General features: G+C 40.5%; 1 protein-coding gene across 1 annotated transcript in view; it reads right to left on the bottom strand.

Annotated features, from left to right (window-relative positions):
* FRK (fyn related Src family tyrosine kinase) overlaps positions 1–23,865 on the bottom strand; it is a 126,528-nt gene that overhangs the window by 57,412 nt on the left and 45,251 nt on the right. Inside the window, exon 2 of the mRNA XM_077487085.1 lies at positions 1,063–1,184. Within this exon, the coding sequence (XP_077343211.1) occupies positions 1,063–1,184 (122 nt within the window). The remainder of the gene's footprint in view (positions 1–1,062; positions 1,185–23,865) is intronic.

Raw genomic sequence — 23,865 nt, 5'->3', positions numbered from 1 at the left:
GAATTCAGGAAAGTACTCATATGGCTTATAACTATATATGCACATATATACATATATATACATAAAGGTGTCTCTAAACATGTCTACAACTATTAGTCTTTTTGTCTTTTTGGTTTTATTATTAGGCTTTTTTTGTAGTATATAGTTTTTGAGTTTTTTTCTGCTGTGACACTACATGTTACATTATATATTTATATGTGACACTTTATTTCATGTTTAGAACCTAAATAAAAGTATATTTTCTATTTTTATTTTTATTTCTCTAGCGGGAACACTCAAATCTTTTTGGTTTTGCCCATACTTGTTGATTATGAGGATGTTCTGTATTCATTTAATTTGTATTTATGATCACTCATTCATTTTTTACACATTTATGGTATTATATTATTATTTATCGTTTTTTTATTTTCTTTATATTTTTTTTTTAAGTTAGTCTCTATATTTTATCAAGATCAATGATTTTAAATGTCCTTGTTTAAGTGTGATGTTCCTGTCCGGGTTAATTATATTGTTGGGCATCAGCTGATTGTGGGCGCATTTCCGTTTTAGTGCTCCTTTAAATAGCAGATATCTGAACAATATCATTGCTATGAGTAAGCTCAAGTGACTCGAGTGAAACATGTGACCATATCTGTATACCTTGTGTAATTGTCTGTCTGGATTCCATAAAATACATTTAAAGGACTTTGACTATGTCTGTGGTGTACCACCATTTCCTGTTTTTCCTATAAGGCGCATGCACACAGGATTTTTTTTTTTTTTCAATGTATTTTTTCAGCGTATTTGCAGAAAAAATGTGTGCCGCTTTTAAAAGTGGCTAAAGTGTTAAGGTGCGTTTGCAGGCATCAAGCAATTGACTTCAGTTCATAACAGGGTAACAGTTTTCTTATCCAACTTATAATCATTTATTTCTGACCCACTACACTCATGAGTTTTTATTAACTTTTTTTCTAATTTTTTTGAAAAAATAAACATTAAAAAAAAACTTTGCTTTGTGCACATATATCAAATATATTTAGAATATTGTTTTGGAACAGTCTTGATTGTATTAAAGTAACATACCAGAAAGTGAGTAATCTCCCCTTTGGCTCTCGCTTTCTCTGATAAGAAAAGATCCAGTTTGGTTTCCCGGTAGAAAGAGCTGCCTCTCAGCTTCTGATCTTTTTGTTGAACGGAAAAACCACCTGCAAAAAAAAAATTCACCCTCAGTCAGTAAACAAGGTAGATGTAAGCTACTGTTCAATCAGCTCTTTTTGTTGTACCCTTGACAGCTCATCATTTTCATACCACATGAAAAAAATAAATAAAAATGATTGGTACTTGCAGTAAACTAAATTTCCCAGGGATTTGTGCTAATACACATTTTGGAGCTAAACCACAAGCACATATAAAAGAAACAGATTAATGCAGCTCTGTATTCTTCAATACATCATAAAACAAGCAGTATAAGTAAATAGATTCAGCAATTTGCAATTCACTATACCTCAGGGCTCAGACTGGGAGATGGAGAAACAGCACATAGAGCCAGTCAGTTGTGATGGAGTGCTTATATGCTAACAAACAACACGCTGACAGGAGAAGACAGCAAAGAAAGATAAACATATCAGGGTGCTGCTTCTCCTTTTACTGTCCAGTCACACGTTGGGGGAAGGATAGTATCCATAACAAATATTTAAAGTGATTGAAAAGACAGAAGATTTTTTATCTTATTGCATTCTATGCATTAATATAAAAAGCCTTCTGTGTGCAGCAGCCTTCCTCAGCCCCCCTTATACTTACCTGAGGTACCTCTAGATCCAGTGATGTTGCAGGAGTGTTTCGGCTGCCCAAAACTCCCCTCTTCATTGGCTGAGACAGCAGCATGGCACCATTGGCTCCCTCTACTGTCAACCAAAGTTTGTCAGCCAATAAGGAGAGAAAAGGGGCCAGGCTGCAGCTCCGTGTCTGAATGGACACACCAAGCTGCGACTCTGCTCGGGTGCCCACATAGCAAGCTGCTTCCTGTGGGGGCGCTCGACAGAAGGGAGGGGCCAGGAGAACTGAAGAGGGACCCAAAAAGAGGAGGATCTGGATTGCTTTGTGCAAAAGCACTGCACCGAGCAGGTAAGTATGACATGTTTGTTATTTTTAACAAAAAAAAGAAACAAGACTTTATAATCACTTTAACTGCAAAATTGAAAAACAGGTCTCATATCTTGACAGGACAGAACTGTGCTATGTGGCAGATCTGTGTAATCTCAGAAATGTATGGAAAGAAAAACAAATCATTTGGCATATTAAATAACTTCCTATATGTATTTAATCTGTGTATTTAGCATTTTTTTCTTTGCTTTAACAGCTGTTTTTTGTCCATGAGGTATCACATACTGGTGTGATAATTGCCAAGTGTCCAGGATTTTGCTGGACAGTCCCAGGATTTTAAACACTTCCCTGCACCATCTGTGTCCTGTGGGCTGTCAAGCTTGGCAGTCTGCTGTTAGATGCCCTGGGTATCAAGCAGTATCCTGATTCTGGTGGATAGGTGGCAGGTGCAGAGGCAAACTAGGTGGTAGGTAGTTCCCTTCCCCTTCTTGTTCCTCATCTTTCCATACTGTACACTGTGTTGTGCATTGTCTATTCTACACTGCCTCATTCTGTATACTGTACTGCACATTATTATTATACAGGATTTATATAGCGCCAGCAGTTTGCACAGCGCTTTAAAACATAAGGGCAGGCAGTACAATTACAGTACAGTTCAATACAGGAGGAATCAGAGGGTCCTGCTCGTTAGAGCTTACAGTCTAAGGGGCATTCTCTGTTGCCGCCACCTCATTCTGTACACTGCACTGTATATTTCCTATTCCAAACCACCTCATTCTATGCACTGTACTGTATATTCCCTTTTCCACGTGACCTTACTCTGTACGCTCTCACTTAAATAGGGCTGTATATTCACTATTTTGCACTGTTCTATTCTGTAAGCTGTGCTGTACATTTCCAATTTTGCACTGTCTTGTTTTGTACACTGTGCTGTACATTCTGTTTTTTACACATCCCATTCTCTATGTTGTGCTTTTCATTCCCTGTTCCACGTTATTCACTTAGCTATGTTTGCAAAATGATATAGACTGTGATTTCTGTGAAAGGAAAAGTAGATTGCATTTCTCCCCAGGCTAAAGGTTCCCAGTTCTCATCTGGGCAAGTGGCTGCCCCTCCTAGACCCCGTCCTCCATGCTGACCTCTGTCAGATGCCACACTAAAAACTATACAACATGAAGTCACATGTTGTATATTTCCTCTGCTGTGATATTTTAATTTATTAAAAAAAAAAAAAAAAAAAAACAGTTTGAATATTTTCAATACCCCCTGCCATTCTTGTTCCAGTAATCTTTACTGAGCAGACATGGCTGGCACCATACGACCTTGTTCCTTAAAAATATTTCCACACCCATCCTGTGGAATATAGCTCACTCATAGGAATGATTGGAGCCACAGTGCATGTGCACTAAGAAGAGCTGCTGGTATGGATGTTTTTAGCATAAAGGCTGTGCAGCAGTTGTCAGGACAAAAAAAAAGGCAAATTTTGCTGGATGTAGTAGTATGACTAGCTCCAGAATGTGTATTAGAAAAAAAACAAGCTAAAGTGATACTAAAGGCTCGTTTCTTTTTTTTAAATGACACACATGTCATACTTACCTGCTCTGTGCAATGGTTTTGTATAGAGAAGCTGTGATTCTCATTTTCTCAGGTCCCCACCGCTGCTCTCGGCTTCTCTTCCCTGCCAAGTTCCCTCATAGCAAGCTGCTTGCTACAGGGGTACTTGCGCACGCTCGCTCCTGAGCCCCCCTCTGTAAGACACACAGAGCAGGGCTCAACCCCACCCCCTACTCCCTCCTCACTGGCTGTGACCGACAGCAGGGTGAGCCAATAGCTCTCACTGATGTCTCTGAGCCAATGGGGAGGCAGAGAGCTGGGACAGCATCTGTTTCTGTGCACATCGCTAGATTGAGATCGGGCTCTGGTAAGTATAAGGGGAGGGGGCTGGAGGGGGAGATGTTGCAAACTGAAGTTTTTTTTTACCTTCATGCATGCATAAAAACCTTCAGCTTTTCAACTACTTTAATGTGGGTAGCATTTGTGTATAATGTAAGACTGACAAACTATAGTATAGCTCATATACAGTCATAATCTTATAGACGTATAAAAACATTCATTTTATTATGTATACATTTTTCAAATCATATCAAGTAAAGTATAATATTGCAAATCAATACTACAACCATACAGTAAATCTTTACAATTGCGCTTGGCTTGTGCTTCCCACCTCCCAAACCTTTCTTTTGGCTCTATTATGTGATCGATGGCCTAATTGTCTATTATTGAAGCTCTGGAAGTAATATTATTGTGATTGTTGTTATTATTTTTATTATTATTACTGATAAAAATGTTGTATACGGTTGTACTGTTTAATTTTAAAATTCATTATTTTTTAGTTATTTACATATTGCGTGTTTCTAAATTACAGTATCAGGGCCCTGTTTTAGGACCAGTTTTGATTGATATGCCAGCAGTGATTTCATTGCTGTAGCTACATTTAAATGCTGGGCAGTTCTTTTGATTTCATTTCCTGTTCATCCAACACCCCTTTTTAATTCTATGAGCAGCCTAAAGCTTGAGTGTATCCAAATTAGCAGGGTCCTATTGTAGGACCTGTTTTGATTAATATGCCAGAATTGATTTTCATTTTAACAATTACAGCTATATTTAAATTCTACGAGCAGCTTAAAGCTAACTTCATCCAAAGATTTATTTTCATTTTCTACAGAGTGAGAAGGGTTTAGGACCTCTGTCTGTTTTATTTATAGTGTCCTGTTATCCTTCTCTATACTATAATAAAATAAAATAAAATAAAAATGTTGGAGTTGTGCTTTTTAGACCAGAACTATTTCCTTTGAATAACTTCCTGATGTGTATATTAATAAACTGAACATTTTTAAGTCACAGGACAACTATTAGTTGTGCGTTCCACAAGAGTGGCAAGAGGAAAGCCATTGTTGGAAGAAAGCCATAAGAAGTTCCTTTTGAATTTTGCAAGAAGCCATATGGGGGACACAGCAAACATGTGGAAGAAATTGCTCTGGTCAGAGACCTAAATGTAACTCTTTGGCCTAAAAGCAAAACATTATGTGGCCAGAAAACAAACACTGCACATCACCCTGAACAAACCATCCCCACCGTGAAACATGGTGGTGGCAGCATCATGTTGTAGGGATGCGTTTCTTCAGCAGGGACAGGGAAACTGGTCAGAGTTGATGGGAAGATGGGTGGCATCAAATACAGGGCAATCTTAGAAGAAAACTTGTTAGAGTCTACAAAAGAATAGATTGGGGTGGCAGTTTACCGTCCAGCAGGAGAACGACCCTAAACATATAGTAAGAGCTACAATGGAATGGTTTAGATCAAAGCCAATTTATGTGTTAAAATGGCCCAGTCAAAGTCCAGACCTAAATCCAATTGAGAATATGTGGCAAGACTTCAATTGCTGTTCACAGATACCCTCTATCCAATCTGACAGAACTTGAGCTATTTTGCTTCCACAATTATTTGCCACTTTGTGTAGGTCTATCACATAAAATCCCAATAAAATAAATTTATGTTTTTGGTTGTAACATGACAAAATGTGCAAAATTTCAAGGGGTATGAATACTTTCTCAAGGCACTGTGTATGTGTGTGTATATATACAGTATATATATATATATATATATATATATATATATATATATATACATACATTACCATTATTGCCACAGATAATCACAGATTTATTTTTCTACTTGGACAGAGCGAGGAAGGGCTGGAACTTCCATTCGATTTCAACATCTGCCTGTCAGTGGCATCTCCAGCTTTCATATTTAGAGGAGGCACATGGGGAGATAGGAACAAAATCAGGGGGGCAACTATAAAACATAATATATATATATTGTTTTTTTTTTGTTTTTTTTAAAGAATAGAATGCACTCCAGGGGTCTTGTTACAAATCCACCTTTGTTTGTTGCTCAAGTACACTGACTTACCTGTCCACTACACTGACCTACCTGATTCCTACACTGACCATTACTGGCTGTGTCAAATCCTCAGCTCTGAGGGGCTCAGGCCGGGACCTGTAGTCTTTCATCCCCTAAAATGAAGGACTACAAGTTCCAACATGATCTCCTGAGGATCAAGGATGTGATTCCCTCACAAATTTAAGGACCACAAGTCCCAGCATGAACCCCATAGATCTAAGGATGTAACCCTTTAGATCGCAGGGGTTCATGCTGGGACCTGTAGTCCTTCGTTAGGAGGATGGGATCAGTGGGGGTGGGGTTTGATGAGTGGCAGTGCTTGGGGGATAGGTTCAGTGGCAGTGCTTGCTCACTTGCTGTCACCAGTTAGTCAGCGCCTATTTGATTCCCCCTGCCTGCATGCAAGAGAGGTGAGGAGAGAGAGAGGATGGGGTGGAAGGGGAGGAGCAGTATATGGGGGAAGGTAGGCAGTGGGCAGTATACAGTGGGGGGAGCAGTATACGAGGGGATCCGTATATAGTGGGCGGGAGCCATATATGGAGGAGAAGTATATAGTGGAGGGGAGCAGTATAAAGTTTGGGGGGATGCAGTGAGCAGTATACAGGGGAGGGGAGTGGTCAGTATACAATGGGGAGGAGGTGAGCAGTATACAGGGGGCAGTATACTTCGGAGAGTCGGCAGTATACATTGAGGTGGGGGCAGTGAGCAGTATACAGGGGGCAGTATACTTTGGAGAGTCACCAGTATACATGGGGGGGCAGTGAGCAGTATACAGGGGGACAGCAGTGGGCAGTATACAGTGTGGAGGGAGAGCAGTGAGCAACATACGGGCCTTAAAATATAATAATAAAATACAATCTAAATAAATAATTATACAGTATACAGTGACTGGATGCAGCAAGCAGTATACAGGGAGCAGTGACCATTATACAATGGGGAGCAGTATATGGGGGGCACAAAAGCTGCACTGCACCCAGAGGACAAACCAGAGGTAGCCTATAGGCTCCCTGGTTGCATAAATAGATGTGCCCGCATGGGTCCCCTGCAATATGGCCGTGGCAGAGGAGTGACTGGGCAGCACATAGAGGAACAAATACATCAATTTATCTCCTGCCACGCTGAATGCCTGCAGGAGGAGAAGCGAGAATTCAGCGACAGCAGAAGAGAAATGGACGGTTCAGTTCCCCTACGTGCCGCCCCTCCTACCTTGGCGGCCACGCTCCACCAGACAGCTGCTTTGAGCCCCAGGAGCACTAGGTGCAGAGAAGGAGGAAGTCAAATCCTCCTCTGCTTTCCATGCTGTGGAGAGAGGGAGTCATGGCCATGATGTCACTGGTAGAGACCAGGTGGCTCTAACAACCAGTGGCCAGAAGTAGAGTCAGATGAAGCTGGAGCCAGTGCTACGGCAGCTCAGTCTGTCCCAGTCCCCTGCATTCCAGACTGCTCCCAGAGTCCCAGTGTCAGTTTCTTTTAGTTGGGGGGGCACATAAGGGGCACAGTATAATTTTGGGTGGTCATGGCCCCCTCTGCCCCCCCTAGTAACGCCACTTCTGCCTGTGCCCCTGCTGAAGAAACTTCCCTTCACTTCCTGTTCCGTCTGAAACTATCACTTAAATCAGCTTTGTTTTTATTGTTTAATTGTCTCTTACAGGTTTGTAAGAGACATAGAGGGTTATTTACTAAAGCTGGAGAGTGCAAAGTCTGGTTCAGCCCTGCATAGAAACCAATCAGCTTCCAGGTTTTATTGCAAAAGCTTACTTGGTATGCTGAAATTAGAAGCTGACTGACTACCATACACAGCTGCACCAGATTCTGAGTGCACCAGCTTTAGGCCCCTTTCACACATGCGGACAGTATGTCCGTATTTCATCCATCCGTTTGCGGATGAAATACGGACATACATGCATCCTTATGGGATAGCGGGTGTCTGCGGATGAACATCCGCAGACACCCGCTATTGTCTGCCTCCGCTATGGTCCGATTCTGCAGACGGAGGAAAATCCTATTTTTCTATCCGTCTGCAGAGCGGATCGGATGAACACGGCCAGAAGGTCCGTGCTCATCCGATCCCCAATAGAGGAGAGCGGAGAGCTGACAGGGCGGTCCCTGCACAGTGTGCGGAGACCGCCCTGTCTGCCACCGGCTCAGCGGGGACAACGGAGCAATCCCCGCTGAGCGAGCGGATCATCACGGGGTGGATCATTACTGATCCGTCCCGTGTGAAAGGGGCCTAAGTAAATCTTCCCCATTGTGTGTTAACTTTTATTTTACTTTTATTTTACACCTGTACACACAATAATGACAATATAGCACATAGTCCAGTGCTAATGTCATATAAGCATATGACTGCACAGTGTACACAGAGGTTGTAGTCACACACCCAACAGGGTATTGTATGAACGGATAAGATCTGACAAGAAGAAAAATGCAGGGAGGTGACTCACAAAGCTCCATGATAAATCCAGCAGAAAGAAATACACTGTCACGATCTCTGTTATGTATCAGTACGGTACTGCTGAACCCCATCCAAGGTTTGTGACAAAGTTCCAACATGACACCAGAACCACAAGAAAGAATTTTGCAACATAACAAGCACTGATATTTACAGTACTTATGTATAATCTTATTATTATGTTGACAATTTATTTTCTCTACCTATTCAAGTAAGTGATAGTCTTAAGGTGTGACATAAGCAAATAAAAATAAAAATGTTTGCCCCTGGTATAGACTATAGATGTCAAATGTAGAGGAAAACTAAAACAGGTCTGTACACAAATACAATGGCATTTAAAGCCTAAGTGCACCCAAAATAAAAACAGAAAATCAGCACAGGAGACAGTCAGTAGGGTGTCCCTTATTCTGACACCACTTTTATTTGAAATCCTCTCCTGTCTGTGCCCACTCACCCTCACAGCTGTAATCTCCTGGTGTGGTGGAGATTAATACAACTAAGGAGCTGTCACAGGCTCTCATCATGAGCGTCCGACTACGTCCGTTTCCGCTCAGCTGACAATTTATACTACAGCTTCTATGAACGAAACTTAGGCTTTAAATCAACAGTACTAATTCAAATATGTAACAGGGTAGTGCAGTCAGGGAGGCAGCGAAGTCCTACCCCACCACTGATCAAGATTTTGGGCTCCTGCCATGGGGCTTCTTGTGCAGCCTATTAGAGGCTACATACAGAATGGCTAGTTTAAATACAAGCTGGCACACTCTGTTTGTAGCAGACTGAGAGGATGAGCTCACAGTGCCTCTCAATTCTTGTCAGAAGCTGAGAAAACTGAGCTCCATGGACAGCTTGGAGCCTTGGACCAATCGTAAAGCACCATTGGAACAAGCTGTCTAATACAAAATGCTGCAGTGGAGGCTATCCTCTCACTGCGGTGTCATAGAAGGGGGCAGATGTCTAAAAGACAAATTCTCCCTTCCAGCCCAGCTAACTAGAAGGAAAAAGCATGATTTTATAGGTATAAGATTTTCCCACAATCCCTTGTTTTTCTCACAGTTAAGAGGGAGAATGAGAATCTTCTGCTGCTGAAAGGGTACTGTTTTAATCAAGCTACATCATATATTATGCTATATGTTATAACATAATAATTTATTATTTTCTATGTACTGTGAAATTACTGGTTTGAAGTTATAGCTTCAAACTTCAGTAATTTGTCTGATAAGCCATCTGCATGAGTACAGTTTTTGAAAATATAGTAAATTACCTTAAAAACAATACATAATGATTATTTGTATATTACTTACTTATGGTAATTAACCCCTTGCCATCCAGGTCAATTCTGACACTTCTCCCCTACATGTAAAAAATCATATTTTTTTTGCTAGAAAATTACTCAGATCCCCCAACCATTATATATATTTTTTTGCAGACACCCTAGGGAATAAAATGGTGGTTGTTGCAACTTTGTAGGTTACACGATATTAGTGAAGCAATTTTTCATGAATATAAAAAAAAAAAAAATTTAATTTATAATGTGAAAGATGATGTTACGCCAAGAAAATAGATACCTAACATGCCACACTTTAAAATTGTGCACACTCATGGAATGGCACCAAACGTTGGTACTTAAAAATCTCCATAAGCGACGCTTTCAATTTTTTTATAGGTTACATGTTTAGAATTACAGAGGAGATGTAGTAATAGAATTATTGCTCTCGTTTTAATAATCGCGCCGTATGTAACCTGTGTGTATCTGGCTCTGATACTATACAGTGCCTCATTAGCCACTGACCTCACTGCACGTCCCCGATATGTAAACAATCATTTTTAGCATAGTCATGCTGCTGTCATGCCTTCCTTATGCACAGTATATATATGGTTGCCACATTTTCTAGAAGAAAATACCAGCCTTATGATCTCTTTCTTGTCAAAATGTTGGAAACATGAAACATAACAATTGTTAATCAGATCCTACCCTGTAAGATAATGACGTATGGAAGATGAAATTGCCCCCTCTAACTTCATAAAATATGATACTTGTGCATACCTCCCAATTTTCTGAGATGGGGAAGAGGTACACCTATTAGCACAAATAATGTAGGCAAAGAACACACCCCCGCCATGCCACCAGTTACATGGACCATAAAGAATTAATAAGCAAAACGTTTTTTGTTTTTTTTATCACTATGTTTTTTTTGTATAGTGTTTTTTAAATGATGCGATAATACAAAGGTTTTAAAAATGTGTAATGTACTGTAATATTTATTGCATTTATTATAGAGGTCTACACATCTGTCTAAAAAGGACAATGGAGGGATTTGGTTCTAAGAGACAGTAACTCCTAATGAGGGACAGTTGGGGGTCATATGCTTATTTTGTGAATCTGCTCTTACACTGAATTTAAGATAAACGGACGTAGTCCAAATAGGCAGGGAATCATAGACTGTTGTATGTTTACCTTTACGTATCTATATAACAAAAGTACAAAAGTAGTTATACTGGTTCAGCTTGGACCTCCATTAAACCTCCATGAAAAACTTGTTTCTGTATGTCTATCTGAATGGGATCTGTTGTCTAACACAGATTTCCACAATGATACATTAGATTTACAATGGATATACAGTTTACATGGGAAACGCATAACCACTGTACTGTCAGGGTGGAGCTATACATGTTCAAATGGACATGAGCATTTATAGGCAATGGGTGTCTCATACCCAAGTGAAGTCATGCATGTTTAGTACTGTACATATATATTTTGACATTAAGTTTTTCATGGAGGTTTTTTTTCTTTTGCTTTTGAGAATGAACTGTATTAACTGTATATGTATGAAGCTGCCCTTGAACTGCCAGAATAAATCACTAGATTAGAGACGACCGAGCATTTATTAGGGCACATATGTTGTCTGAGCATTTTAATGTTCGTATGTTTTTTGTACAATAAAGTTGATTGATTTAAAATGTTTGTTACCCTAACAAAAAAAAAATGGATCCTGTTTTCTTAACCACTTGCTTTCTGGGCACCTAAACCCCCTCTTGTCCTGACCAATTTTCAGCTTTTAGTGCTGTCACTCTTTGAATGACAATTATGCGGTCATACAACACTGTACCCACATTTTTTCATTTTTTCCCCATAGAGCTTTCTTTTGGTGGTATTTGATCACCTCTGTTTTTTGTTACAGAAAATTAAAAAAGACCGAAATTAAAAAAATACCATACCAAAACCATTTTATATTTTGTTAATAAATTTTGCAAACAGGTAATTTATTTCTCCTTCATTGATATATGCTGATGAGGCTGCACTGATGAGCACTGATAGGCTGCACTTATGGATACCGATAAGCTGCATTAATGGGCACTAATGAAGCAGCACTGATGGGCACTAATAGGTGGCACTGGTGGGCACTGATAAGGTGCACTGATGGGCACTGATAGGTGGCATTAGTGGGCACTGAGCGGTGACACTGATTGGTGCCTCTGATGGGTGGCACTGAAGGGCATTGATAGGTGCTACTGAAGGGCACTAATAGGTGGTACTGATAGCTGGCAGTGATGGGCACTGATGGGTGGCAGTGATGGGCACTGATCAACACCGGTAGGTGACACTGATAAGCAGCAATGCTAGGTGGCACTGATGAGGCACTGATTAGCGCCACTGGTGGGCATTGATAGGTGGCATTGTGGGCATTGATAGGTGGCAATGATTGCTGCCACTGTTATACACTGGTGTGCACTGTAGGCACTAGCAGATGGCACTGGCAGGCGGTACTGGTTGGCACAGATGAGGCGGCTTCAGGATCTCTTGCACAGAAGCCGGTGATCGGCTTTAAAAAAAAAAAAAAATACCAATCTTCTGTTTATATCACATGATCAGCTATCATTGATTATGTGGTAAGGGACTGGGATCGACCCTTTACTCCGATCTGTGATCACCCAAGCCTAATTGACTCGGTGATCACAGCGCACGCCCTGCAGGGTGTGCACGGGGAGCATGCAAAGGGGAGGACGTCTATTGATGGCCTCCCAGCAAAGTAGATCCGCGCTGTAGCCATCATTCGGCTATAGCACAGATCTGAAGGAGTTAAAGCGTGTTATACAGCACGGTGCTTATGCTGTGTAATTTGGCGCCTTGTATAACCTATACAAACCTGGATAATCCTGCCTGGTTCTGCCCTCCCTCTGTAAACTGACCACGGTTTATCATAGCTTCTGAGCCTTGACACCACCCCCGTCAGGGGAGTGGAGGGCAGAGGACAGCTGCGGATGACTGAGGTATGTAAACTGACCACTGTGTCAGGGCTCAGCATCCATGATAAACCGTGGTCAGTTTACATGGGGGAGGGCATAGCCAGGCAGTATCAGCCAGGTATTTCAGGTGATTCGGGGGGGGGCAAATAACATTTGCACTGTGCTGTATAACTTTAAAGCAAGAGGTCCCAATTTTTTTTTAGGGTTACAAACACTTTAAGTTATAAGACACATTTGCATGGAACAGACGTGACAGCTATCTGTGCTATGTGGAGCATAGGGATGAGCCTACTGTTCATGTCGAAGTTAGTTAGACTCGAACATTGGGTGTTCGTTTGTTCTAAAACAAACCAAACATATGGGGCGTTCACAGAAAATTTGAGTGCAGCAGAATGCCCCATAATGCACTGCAAGATGCATTGCTGTATGATGATTGGCCAAAGCATGAACCTGACCTGCATACTTTAGCCAATCACAGCGCACTCTGCTGAGAGAGCCATAATTGACCAAAGCCTTTGGCCAATCATGGTTCAGAGGGACTAAGTCCCTTGTACACTTTCTAATACACTTCAAGCGGTGTACACAGTATCTAATACAGTGTAGTGTGGTGTTGCAAAACAAAAAATACATAATGTCTGGAAGGCCACCAAGGAGAGGCAGACGTTCACAGGGCTCAACAGTGGTGGTCGTGGACATGGTGCATCCTCTGCAGGTTGCTGTGGGGCACGCGTGTCATTTCTTGCTGCTGCTGGCCGTGTTATTGAGCCACAGCACACAGAAGAGTTGGCGAATTGGATAGCAAAGCTGTCCTCATCCTCCTCATACTCTGTCACCCTGGCTCGAGAAAATGGGTCGCAGATAGGGAGGCCTCCCTATCTGCGACCCATTTTCTCGAGTTTGTGGTGAGCTGACCTTTTTCTCTCAATTATATGAATGGTTATTTTTATAATAATGCTGCTCTTGTTTGTTAATTATTGAAATGTTATTTACTTATACTCTGTATAGATATCCTCCTGAAGAAGCGGTTTTTACTCTGCGAAACTAGTAGAGGAATTTTGAGAAAATCTGTGCGCCATCAAATTTGAACCCTCCCTGTGGGGAATCTGTTGGGAATGCTCTAACTGTGGTGCATTTGTTATTACATTTTAATGAGTGATGTTTTGTCATTTCTTTATGTGTTTATTAAATATGAAATTTTAATTAAATTTTCTTCTTTCTTTTGCTTGTTTAAGTTATCTAAGTACCAACATAGTCCAATTTTTGCTATTGTGGTTTGGAACTGCTTAAGGGTTAGCGTGAGCGGCTACCCCGGCACTCCCATACCAATTATTTTCTTTACAGGCATAATAAGGACACCCCAGGCACAATATTTAAAAGAATACTTAATTTTTAGTGTTTCACTTTAAGCATTATTAAAATCTCTGCTCCTGAAAAAAACATCAATTTTTAAAACTTTGTTTTGCATTGATGTCCCCTTGGGCAGGACCCAGGTCCCCAAACACTTTTTATGGCAATAACTTGCATATAAGCCCATAGGCCCACGTCCGATAGACGTTAACGGTGTTCGCATGTTTGAATAAATGTTTTGCCTGTTTGCATGTTCTGCTGCGAACCGAAACACTGTCTGTGCAAAAATTGCCCTATGCACTTCCATCATGCCCCACTGTGGCCAATGCTATGTACAGTTATATATATATATATATATATATATATATATATATATATATATATATATATATATACACACACAGTATCTCACAAAAGTGAGTACACCCCTCACATTTTTTTTTTTTTTTGTAAATATTTTATTATATCTTTTCATGTGATAACACTGAAGAGTTGTGTTGAGTTATTTTGAGGGGACAGCAAATTTACACTGTTATACAAGCTGGACACTTGCTACTTTACATTGTAGCAAAGTGTAATTTCTTCAGAGTTGTCACATGAAAAGATATAAAATATTTACAAAAATGTGAGGGGTGTACTCACTTTTGTGAGATACTGTATATAATGTATTGCACTGGGTCTTGAAGCAGTGACAGGAGAAGCAGAGGACATAATTCTTCTAATTCCACGTCAAGGATAATGCTCTTTCCTAAACTGATGCCTCTTTTAGACCAACACAGAAAAACAGCTCCAGAAAGAATATTTACATGCATATGCAAAGGGATGCTATTTTCACTAACAGGCAACTGTAACTCATACTAGTGGGGTGGGAGAAAATTCTGTCTTAACCTCAGAAAGTCATCTCAGAGTACATTAATGTGAAGTGAAGGTTATCAGTCGCTGCAGAACACATAAATTTAGTACTGTACATTATAAAACACAGGAAATTTCTATTATTCTCTCCTTCTAGGCAGTCACCTTGCTATGTTACATGACATGCAGCACCAAGTAACGAGTTCAATAAAGGCTACCTTTCTATTCCCAGCCACTTAAAGATTCTTTCCATTTGCTCCCCTGGCGTTCCATTTGCCCACGGGTTTGAGGAACATAAATGTATTGCAGAGTCCCACCAATGCTGATAAACAAGAGAGCGCCCCCCCCCCCCCCCGAACCATACTAGACCACATTCCCTCAACATGGGGGCGGGTGCTTTGGGGCGGAGTGTCTTGTATTTTTTCTATTTTTCAGCATGATTGACTGTGGATTTACATCACTTTTTTAATAAAAGACTTGTCAAAAATTGTCTCTAGTGGTTTTTACTTTTTGTTAAAGTGGGCTTCCAGATTCCGCTAAGCCCCCTGCCCACAGACCCTGACAACCACCAGCCAGGGTTGTCAGGAAGAGGCCTTTGACCCCATCAACCCACCCCATGTTAATTGCAAGCAGCCTGGTATGGTTTAGGAGGAGAGGGGCAGTGGACCATAGGAGGAGAGGGGCACGCGCTCGTCCCCCCCTTTCCTGGCCCGCCAGGCTGCATGCTTGGATAAGGGTCTGGTATGGATTTTGGGGGACCCCACACCATTTTTTTTAACATTTTGGCATGGCGTTCCCTTTAAAACCTCTGCCAGGCCCATAGGGCCTAGTATGGATTTTGGGAGGACCCCACGCTTTTTTTTTCTTGATTCTGTCATAGGGTTCCCCTTAACCACTTCAATACACTGTATTATATACTCTGCACTGCACTATATCACTCTGCACAGCATTATATACACTACACTGTCTGCACTATATATTCTGCACTGTACTATATACACTACACTGACTGCACTATATACTCTGCACTGTATTATATATATTACACTGACAGCACTATATACTCTGCACTGTACTATATACACTACACTGACTACACTATATACTCTGTACTGTAGTATATACACTACACTGACTGCACTATATACTCTGCACTATATTATATCAACAATATATGATATATTATGACTCAAACATAAAGCCCATCACTAATTAAGATTTACTTGAATTATTACCTCGGATGGGTTTGGTGCCAGGTTGTCTTTCCAGTGTCTGGCAATGATTAGCTTAGCTCTCATCAGAATATGTATTATTGTTCTAAGCTCACTGGGATAGGAATCAATACCTATGTGTAATAGTGCTAGAGTTGAATCTGGAGGAGACAATATGCCACTAATTTCTGAGATATTAAATATTTTGTTCCAGAAACTTGTCAGACATTTACAGGGCCAAAATATTTAGGGAATGTGACCTGGTTGCTTGCAATCTCTCCAGCAAGGGGAGAGATCAAGGAGAAAAAAATTTCTAACTGATATGGTGTCCTGTACCATCTTGCCATCAGGTCCCATTGATTGATGCAGTGTGAGGCTATGCAATTATAGTGAAGGGCAGTGGACCATTGCGAGTGGAAAAAGGTTTTCCCAATATCTGCTTCCCACACAAGCATCTGAGGTTTTTTTTTCAAATTGTTTCTTAAATTTAAGTAAATTGTAAAAAAGGAATATGCCCTTACGGGCCTCAGATGACAGGTATAACATTTCAATGCCTGTGAGTTAATGTAGATTTTGGGAGGGGGGTGTCGTATCAGGAAACTCCGGATACAAGTACATGTAAAGGAAAAGGAATCGGGAAGAGCATATTCCATAATTAAAGTAGATTTAGGAGCGGAGCCTGGCATTAATTCCTCAAACCATTTGATACCCCTTTTCACCAGTTTGTGCACGGGTACATATGGAATGAGAACTTACAGAATTTCTATAGCAGGCATATGTGGGAGCTGAAAAGACCCTGCCTAGATTGGCAAAGTAAAATTCTCCAAGCAGCAATAGACGTCTGAGTTGGAAGTGGCATCTTTTGTTGTGTTATGGTCGCCAGGCAGCAGCCATTAAAAGTAGGCTCCTGTTTTGCATTTATGAGGATTCTATGTTGACCCAGAGGGTCTTGTGTGGTCTTTTGAACCAGTGTTTGATGTGGGCCAGTTGGGTGGCATTGCACCTGTGTTGTGAAAGTTAAGAGACCCCTTGCTTTAAGGTTTGTTGGTGGGGTACTTTCCACAGTGGACCTGAGGAAATCCCCTTTTTACTCTTATATCAAAGTTGTGATAAACCTTGTATGCATGCTGTTCCATTGTCTTATGTCACACCTATCAAATATGTGGCCAGCACGAGCAGACTGAAATGCTCTCTGTAAGAATAGAATTTACATTGCTGATTAATAAATTAATTTAAAACATAACATTCTCTCCAAAAGATCCAAGCATTGTCTCATTCCACCTTGTGAGCTACAGAAAAATAATGCAGGTCAACACAATTTACTGAAATGAACTGCAAGATAAAATAAATTTTTAGAAGCAGATAAGCAGGTTTTAGAGAAGCATTCATGTGATAATGTATTTATTTATATATACACAACACAACACTCTGTCTGTGCACTACTAACAAAGCTTTGTATTCCATTTTATTGAAAAATTGAACATTATTTGCTCAGTTGATCTCTTTGAAGTGAAATAGCTATTAGTTGTATAAACTCAGTCCATTCTTTGTATGTGGGAAAGAGAAGCAAGCAGGTACAGTTTTTTTAGCACATGCCACTAAATGTAAGCATTATGTGTGTCCTCATTTTGGCAAGTATAATAATAAGGCTACATTTTAATGGCTGAGTAGCAGCAGCTAGGGGTGGTCACTGGCATAAATCAGTAGGTTGTAAGCAATCCCTGAACACATTGGGGGTTATTTACTAACGGAAAATCCACTTTGCACTGGAAGTAAAGTCCCTGTAGATCCGAGGGGGACATGCAAGGAAAATAAAAAACAGCATTTTAGCTTGCACATGATTGGATAATACACTTCTAAAGCGCTTTAAGAATGCTTGTAAAAAGCTGCAAAAACACTTAAATTAAAAAAAAAAATGCCAGAAGGGCCCCTTTCACACTTGTGCAACCTGACAGTGCTACTTTGCCATGCGACTTTGACTTGACTTTGACATGACTTGAGGCAATGCCTGTGCAATCTTGAGGTCTTTGGACCCCAAGGCGCATCAAAGTGGAACCAAAGTAGCACAGGGACTACTTTGAAGTCGCACATATATGAACGATACCCATTGTAAATCATGGGGTACAACTTGTCATTGAACTTCTAACTGAGATGTTAGTGCAATCTGTCCAAAATGATCTTTTTAGTTATAAGTGGAGTTTTTCAATTTTTTTGGGCATAATTCCAAACACTTCCGGAGCACTTGGCAGTTTTGGGTGTTATCATTCACGTTTCAATTATCCAGCAGTTCCTGCTGAATTTCCGATAATTTACAATAAATAAAACAATTCAACAATAAGAGTGGCATGGATAGTGGGACCACTCATAATGATCAAAGCAGGTATGCATACCCCAGAACTTAGCACAATGGTTTCTCCAATAGAATCCCTGAAAGTCATACAAAACTGTAAAATGCTTTAACTCACCACCAGCATGAATCACTTTTCTAAAGTAAGCCTGTACTGATTTCAATTTGGAGGCTGTCATTGGTAATCTCCTGCAAATGCTGTCTGCCTGACTGCTAGTTTCTGGCATAAATACAATGAAACAGTTAAAGTATTTTTGTTATTTTCTCAGAAAATCCTTAATGATAATTGCAGACAGGGGTGAGTAGATGAAGTTATGAAATCAGTGATCATCCAAAAATAGAATTCAAAATGCTAACAACATCATACAAAGCCATTTACAGTTGTGCTCCAAGATACACGACAAACCTTGTCTCAATATATCACCCAAACCGTCTTCTTTGTTCCTCCTAAGACAGCCTTCTCTCTAGCTCCCTTGTCTCCTCCTCCCATGCTCATCTCCAGGACTTCTCCTGAGCCTCGCCCATCCTCTGGAACTCTTTACATCAATCTGAACCCCGGTAGGGTCCTAGAACTTGGCACTCTATTGGCGTACTGATAACACCTGTAAGTAGAACAAGGGTACTGTCTGATTTCCTAGCAAGTTATCATAAATAACTGTCCAAGGAGACCAGGTATTAAGAAATGTTTCTTCACAATTGTACAAAGTAGCTGTCAATTTCCCCATCTTGTAAATTTCATTACAAATCGAGGGGGGTGTCTTATTATTAATAAGATTTGTAGCATTTTTGTGGCACTACATTAATCTGCAGGAGATAACAAATAGGGTTGCTCCCTAAATCTGTTGAAGTAAGTTGACAAAATATTTTACGTACTTCCACCCAGAAAGGACAAAGTAACAGGCACTTCCAAAACATGCGATATAAGGAACTCAGGACTTGCTGGCAATGTGCTGTGGACCTGTGGAAAGTGTTTGTGATAGAGAGCAGGAACCCAGTATCATTGTGTGAGGAGCTTTTAACTTCAATCCTGAAATCTTTTAGACAGAGATGTGAAGGTGGAATTGTCCTCCTTATCTGGGTTTGGTAAATGTGGTTTGTAATTTGGTTTGACAGTTACAGTATATATATTTGGAGGGAGATAATCATCCGAGGGAATGATAAACAGTTTGTTTACCACCGAAAGCAGGTGGGGAATAGCTGACATATTTTAGCATAAGGACTCAAAAGGAAAGAGTGAACTAGCATATTGATTAGGTGCTGGTAAGGACCTAAGAGAGTGCCTAATTCGGAAAGCAGCCAGAGACTCCAAAGGAGACGAAAGCATAATTTGAATCTTTTTCAGCTCAAGCCAGTCCTGGTTTGAGATAAAGTATACAGTTCTACCTCTGCCTGCCTATAAAAGGTAACAGAACTGTTTGCTATCAAGCAGGAAAATCGGGGTGCCCTCTCATTGGCGATAGGTGCGTCAGGGCAGGAGAAATCCTTGAAAGTGGAAAAGTTCTATGTACCACCTTGAGAGTGGGTCCTATCATTGGGTGAGATTTAAGGGTTCACCTGGCACGGGGGGCGGGGAGGTGGGGTAACCACACCAAGACAGAAAAAGGCGTATGGGGCACTGACTTGTTGCACAGAGATCCACTGCTTAAGTGACATTGAGAAGGCAATAGTGAATCTCTTGAGGGTCCCATAAATTGCATAACTGGTAATAAGAATTGTGGAAGGTCTGTGCAATCTCCCTAGAGGTAGTAATTGTCTCATCAATAGCATTGCAGATTTTTATCTTTTTCTGTTTTGAGTGGTTTGTTTCATTATCTCTTTTCCAGACTAACTCCTAAATCGGAGGGTCTAGTCTAAGGAGGGTAAAATGCTTATTGTAATTACCCGAGTCTCACCTCTCCCCAGTAGGCAGCATGTTATATTGTTTGACTTTCCTTCGACGTGGTCACATCCAATGTAGGGCTATGGACCCAACACTGGTTTTGCAAATGTCAGGACCTAAGACCATTAGTCGCAAGGACCATTTTCACAGTATTTGTTTCACATCCTTTAAGCAAGCAATTAGCCATTGCAGTACCGATGCAGTCGCATTGCAGGGGACTTCAGCGTTAATCTTCATGTAACAAATAACACTATAGAGCCAAAAGTGTGTGGACTACTGACCATCAAGCATAAATTATCAAAATCCAATGCCATAGCCATAGGTATTAATATGGAGGTGGGAAAGCTTTTAACAAGATGTTGGAATGTGCCCATGGGAATTTTTGCCCATTCAGCTAAAAGAGCATTTGTAAGGTCACAAGTAATTAATTAAAGTGAAGTTAAAAGACCTAACTCACATTCAACACTCTGGTTCATCCTAAAAGTTTTCAGGAGGCTCAAGATCGGGGTCCTGTGAAGGCCTTTGTGTTCCTCAACAACAAACACATCAAACTATGTTTTTATGGACCTGGTTTTGGGCACATTTGTACAATCATGCTGGAACACAAAAAAGCTTTCCCCAAACTGTTGCCATAGGGGTGGAAGAACACATACATATGTCTAACATTTTTTTATATGCTGCAGCATTAATAACATTCCTCGCTAGCATACACTAAAGGCAATCATTTGGAAGGGTATTCACAGACATTTGGCCAAATAATGTACTTGAAATTGTATTTAACAGCTTGTGATAATGTTCAAACTAGATGTACCACTAGTGGGTAAAGTTTTTGTCACTAATCACAAAATAATTACTGTACTTCATATAGAGTCAGTGTCAATAGGCTTTTGTTCTTATAAGAAATACTTATGTCCCCTTACAAATTTATAGGATTTCAAAAAACAATGCAGGTCAGAAGGAGGTCAACCGCAGGTCAAATGCATCCGTAAAATTAATTTTGAACAATCTCAGGAAGTGTCTCAAACTGATGTCAAAACCATGTTGCATTTGCAGCCCAAAGCCCTTCATCACTGGCTCTAATACTGTTATCAAAGACAAATCTTTTTCATATTCTGAATGTCTGCAAAATGTGGCTAGTTGTTGTCACTGAGAAAAGAAAAAAGAAAGAATGCAATTCTCTCTTGGCTGAGCGGCTATCTGCCTTTTAATAACATTGCTAACAGAGATTGTTAGCACCCAACTCATACCACATGTACCATATCAAATCTATACTGCACTCATACCAATTCTTTACCACCATTATACTTAACTGTCATTGCTTCTGACCCTCATCTACCCTATATCTACTGCATGCAGGTTCATTAAGACTTTTTTGTTAAGGGCACCGACACTTCTTCAAGGGCTCCAACAAAGGCCGGCAGAATAAACACCCTAAGGACTGCCCCTCTCACTGAATCTGTCTGCAAATTCCCTCAGTCCCCCTATGCTCATTATTGTCATCTCAAATACTGACAGTGCTTACTAGACAGTCTAGCATTGTAGCCATTAGTGCATTCTGGGAGTTAGCTCTGGTGGTTTATAGTTCAAGTCTCTTCCACTACTCACTGCTGCAGGTGCTGTTCAACTGCCTAGATACCACACGTTGAGATTGTTTGTTCCCCCAACAGCATAATATAAGAACTATGTGCGGGTTTGATGCGGGCCCCCTATGGGTCCCTAGCACTTTCTGGCTGTGCATCTCCATGAGGCGATCTATCAATAATTCTGGCAGATAACATCTTTGATATACATTTATATATATACTCCTTATTAGGGGATCTTTCTATTTACACGTTTTGGGATGTTGGCGGCAATGATATTGGAAAGTTTGATGCTTTCCATTATGGTTCATCTCTTATATAATTTATGAATAAAAGTGAGGACTTGGTCAGAGCATAACTCACCACTGACATGTTTCAGGGCTGCTGTATACAGTATGTACAGTATCTAGCCACATAAGCGGTGTGAGAGTATGCATCCACTGAGGCTAACAGTATTATTACTGTTCTGTTTAGCAATATAAAGTTTTAAGGCATCCCGCAGGCATTAGTTTCTAACCTGATTGAGATCAGGGCCCGTTAAATTTTTCCAAAACCTTCCATGCACCAAAATTAAGTAAAGTTTAAACACACACATGAAAAGTATGGAAATGCAAAATATGTTCTAAAATGCTCAAGGTCTTTGGATAGGGCTGGGTGTCACTGTGGGGGATAGGCAACTCTGCATCAGACTTGGTGACCATGTCAGGGACAAGGTTTCTGGAGAGGGTTTGGGTATCTCCAGGGGTTGAGGCTAGGCGGCACTGTGGAAGGTTAGAAGGCACTGTGGGGCAATGTTGGAGGCTGGAGGCACTAAGGAAGGCTAAGGATTCTGCAGCAACTGAAGGGGAGGGGGCACATGGGAGGCTGGGTGGCACTGTGGGTGCTGAGAACCCTCATGGGGCCCTGGGGGCATAGCTCCCAACTGTCCCTCATTTGAAACAATGTCCCTCTTTCCCTTCTTTCTGATCTATATAGTTGTAAATAAAATGCACTATGTATCTATCAAAAAGTGTTTAACAGTGCTAAACCTTTCATCCAATTTCTAAATAGCTGCATTTTTAAATTTCAAAAAAACAATATAAAGGAATGGTAATGGTAAAAAAAAAACTTGTGGTTTAAAACCAATCATTTTCTTTTTTATAATTCTCCTTTAAGGGAGGTGTAGCAGGGGGCATGTCCTATGACTACACATTTTTACTGATAGGTATCCCTCTTTCCTATTTCAGAAAGTTGGGGGGTATGCCTGGGGGGCACTATTGGGGTAATAAACACTGTGGTCAATTAAGGTTGGATGCACTATGGTAGCTGGGAAGCACTTTGGTAGGTTAGGGGATTTTGCAGCTGGCTGGAGGCCCAGGGGGAGGGAAGTTGTGGCTACAGCCTGGTGGTTGAGAGCCCCTCTCCCCATTGTACTATATTTCTTTTTAAATTACCATTGGCAGTGTCCAGTTCTCCTTGCCTTTTTTTGTAATAGTTTTATTGGCCTTTAATATCTCCAAAATTGTTTAACAGCGTATGTCATATATCCATTACAATTGGATTCAATGTTGAGTTGAGGTTTACCAAATTTCAGACAGGATTTACAGAAGACCTTTGCGAATCAAAATTAGGTGTATTTGCACATCATCATTCAAAAACAAAAGCCCATGTTAAATTTAGTTTTTTAGATTTACAGAAATTATATTTTTCCTAAACAGTGTTTTATGATCTACCCCTAGCCTAAACTTTGGAATAAAAAATAAAACGGCCTTGTTTTCAATGAATATACTATAAATTAGATAGAAAAGGAAATCTTTGCATAATTTAAATGTACATATTTTTTACATGCTCATATATTTTTGTGACAAGAAAAAATGAAGAAAAACCAGTATGACAAGAAATGTACGTAAATGTGTTCCTGT

This window comes from Lithobates pipiens, unplaced genomic scaffold (genome assembly GCF_037356315.1).
Source record: "Lithobates pipiens isolate NorthernLeopardFrog02 unplaced genomic scaffold, aLitPip1_a1.2 Scaffold_18, whole genome shotgun sequence".
In the NCBI taxonomy this organism is placed as follows: Eukaryota; Metazoa; Chordata; class Amphibia; order Anura; family Ranidae; genus Lithobates; species Lithobates pipiens.
This window is presented reverse-complemented; position numbering and strand designations above follow the sequence as displayed.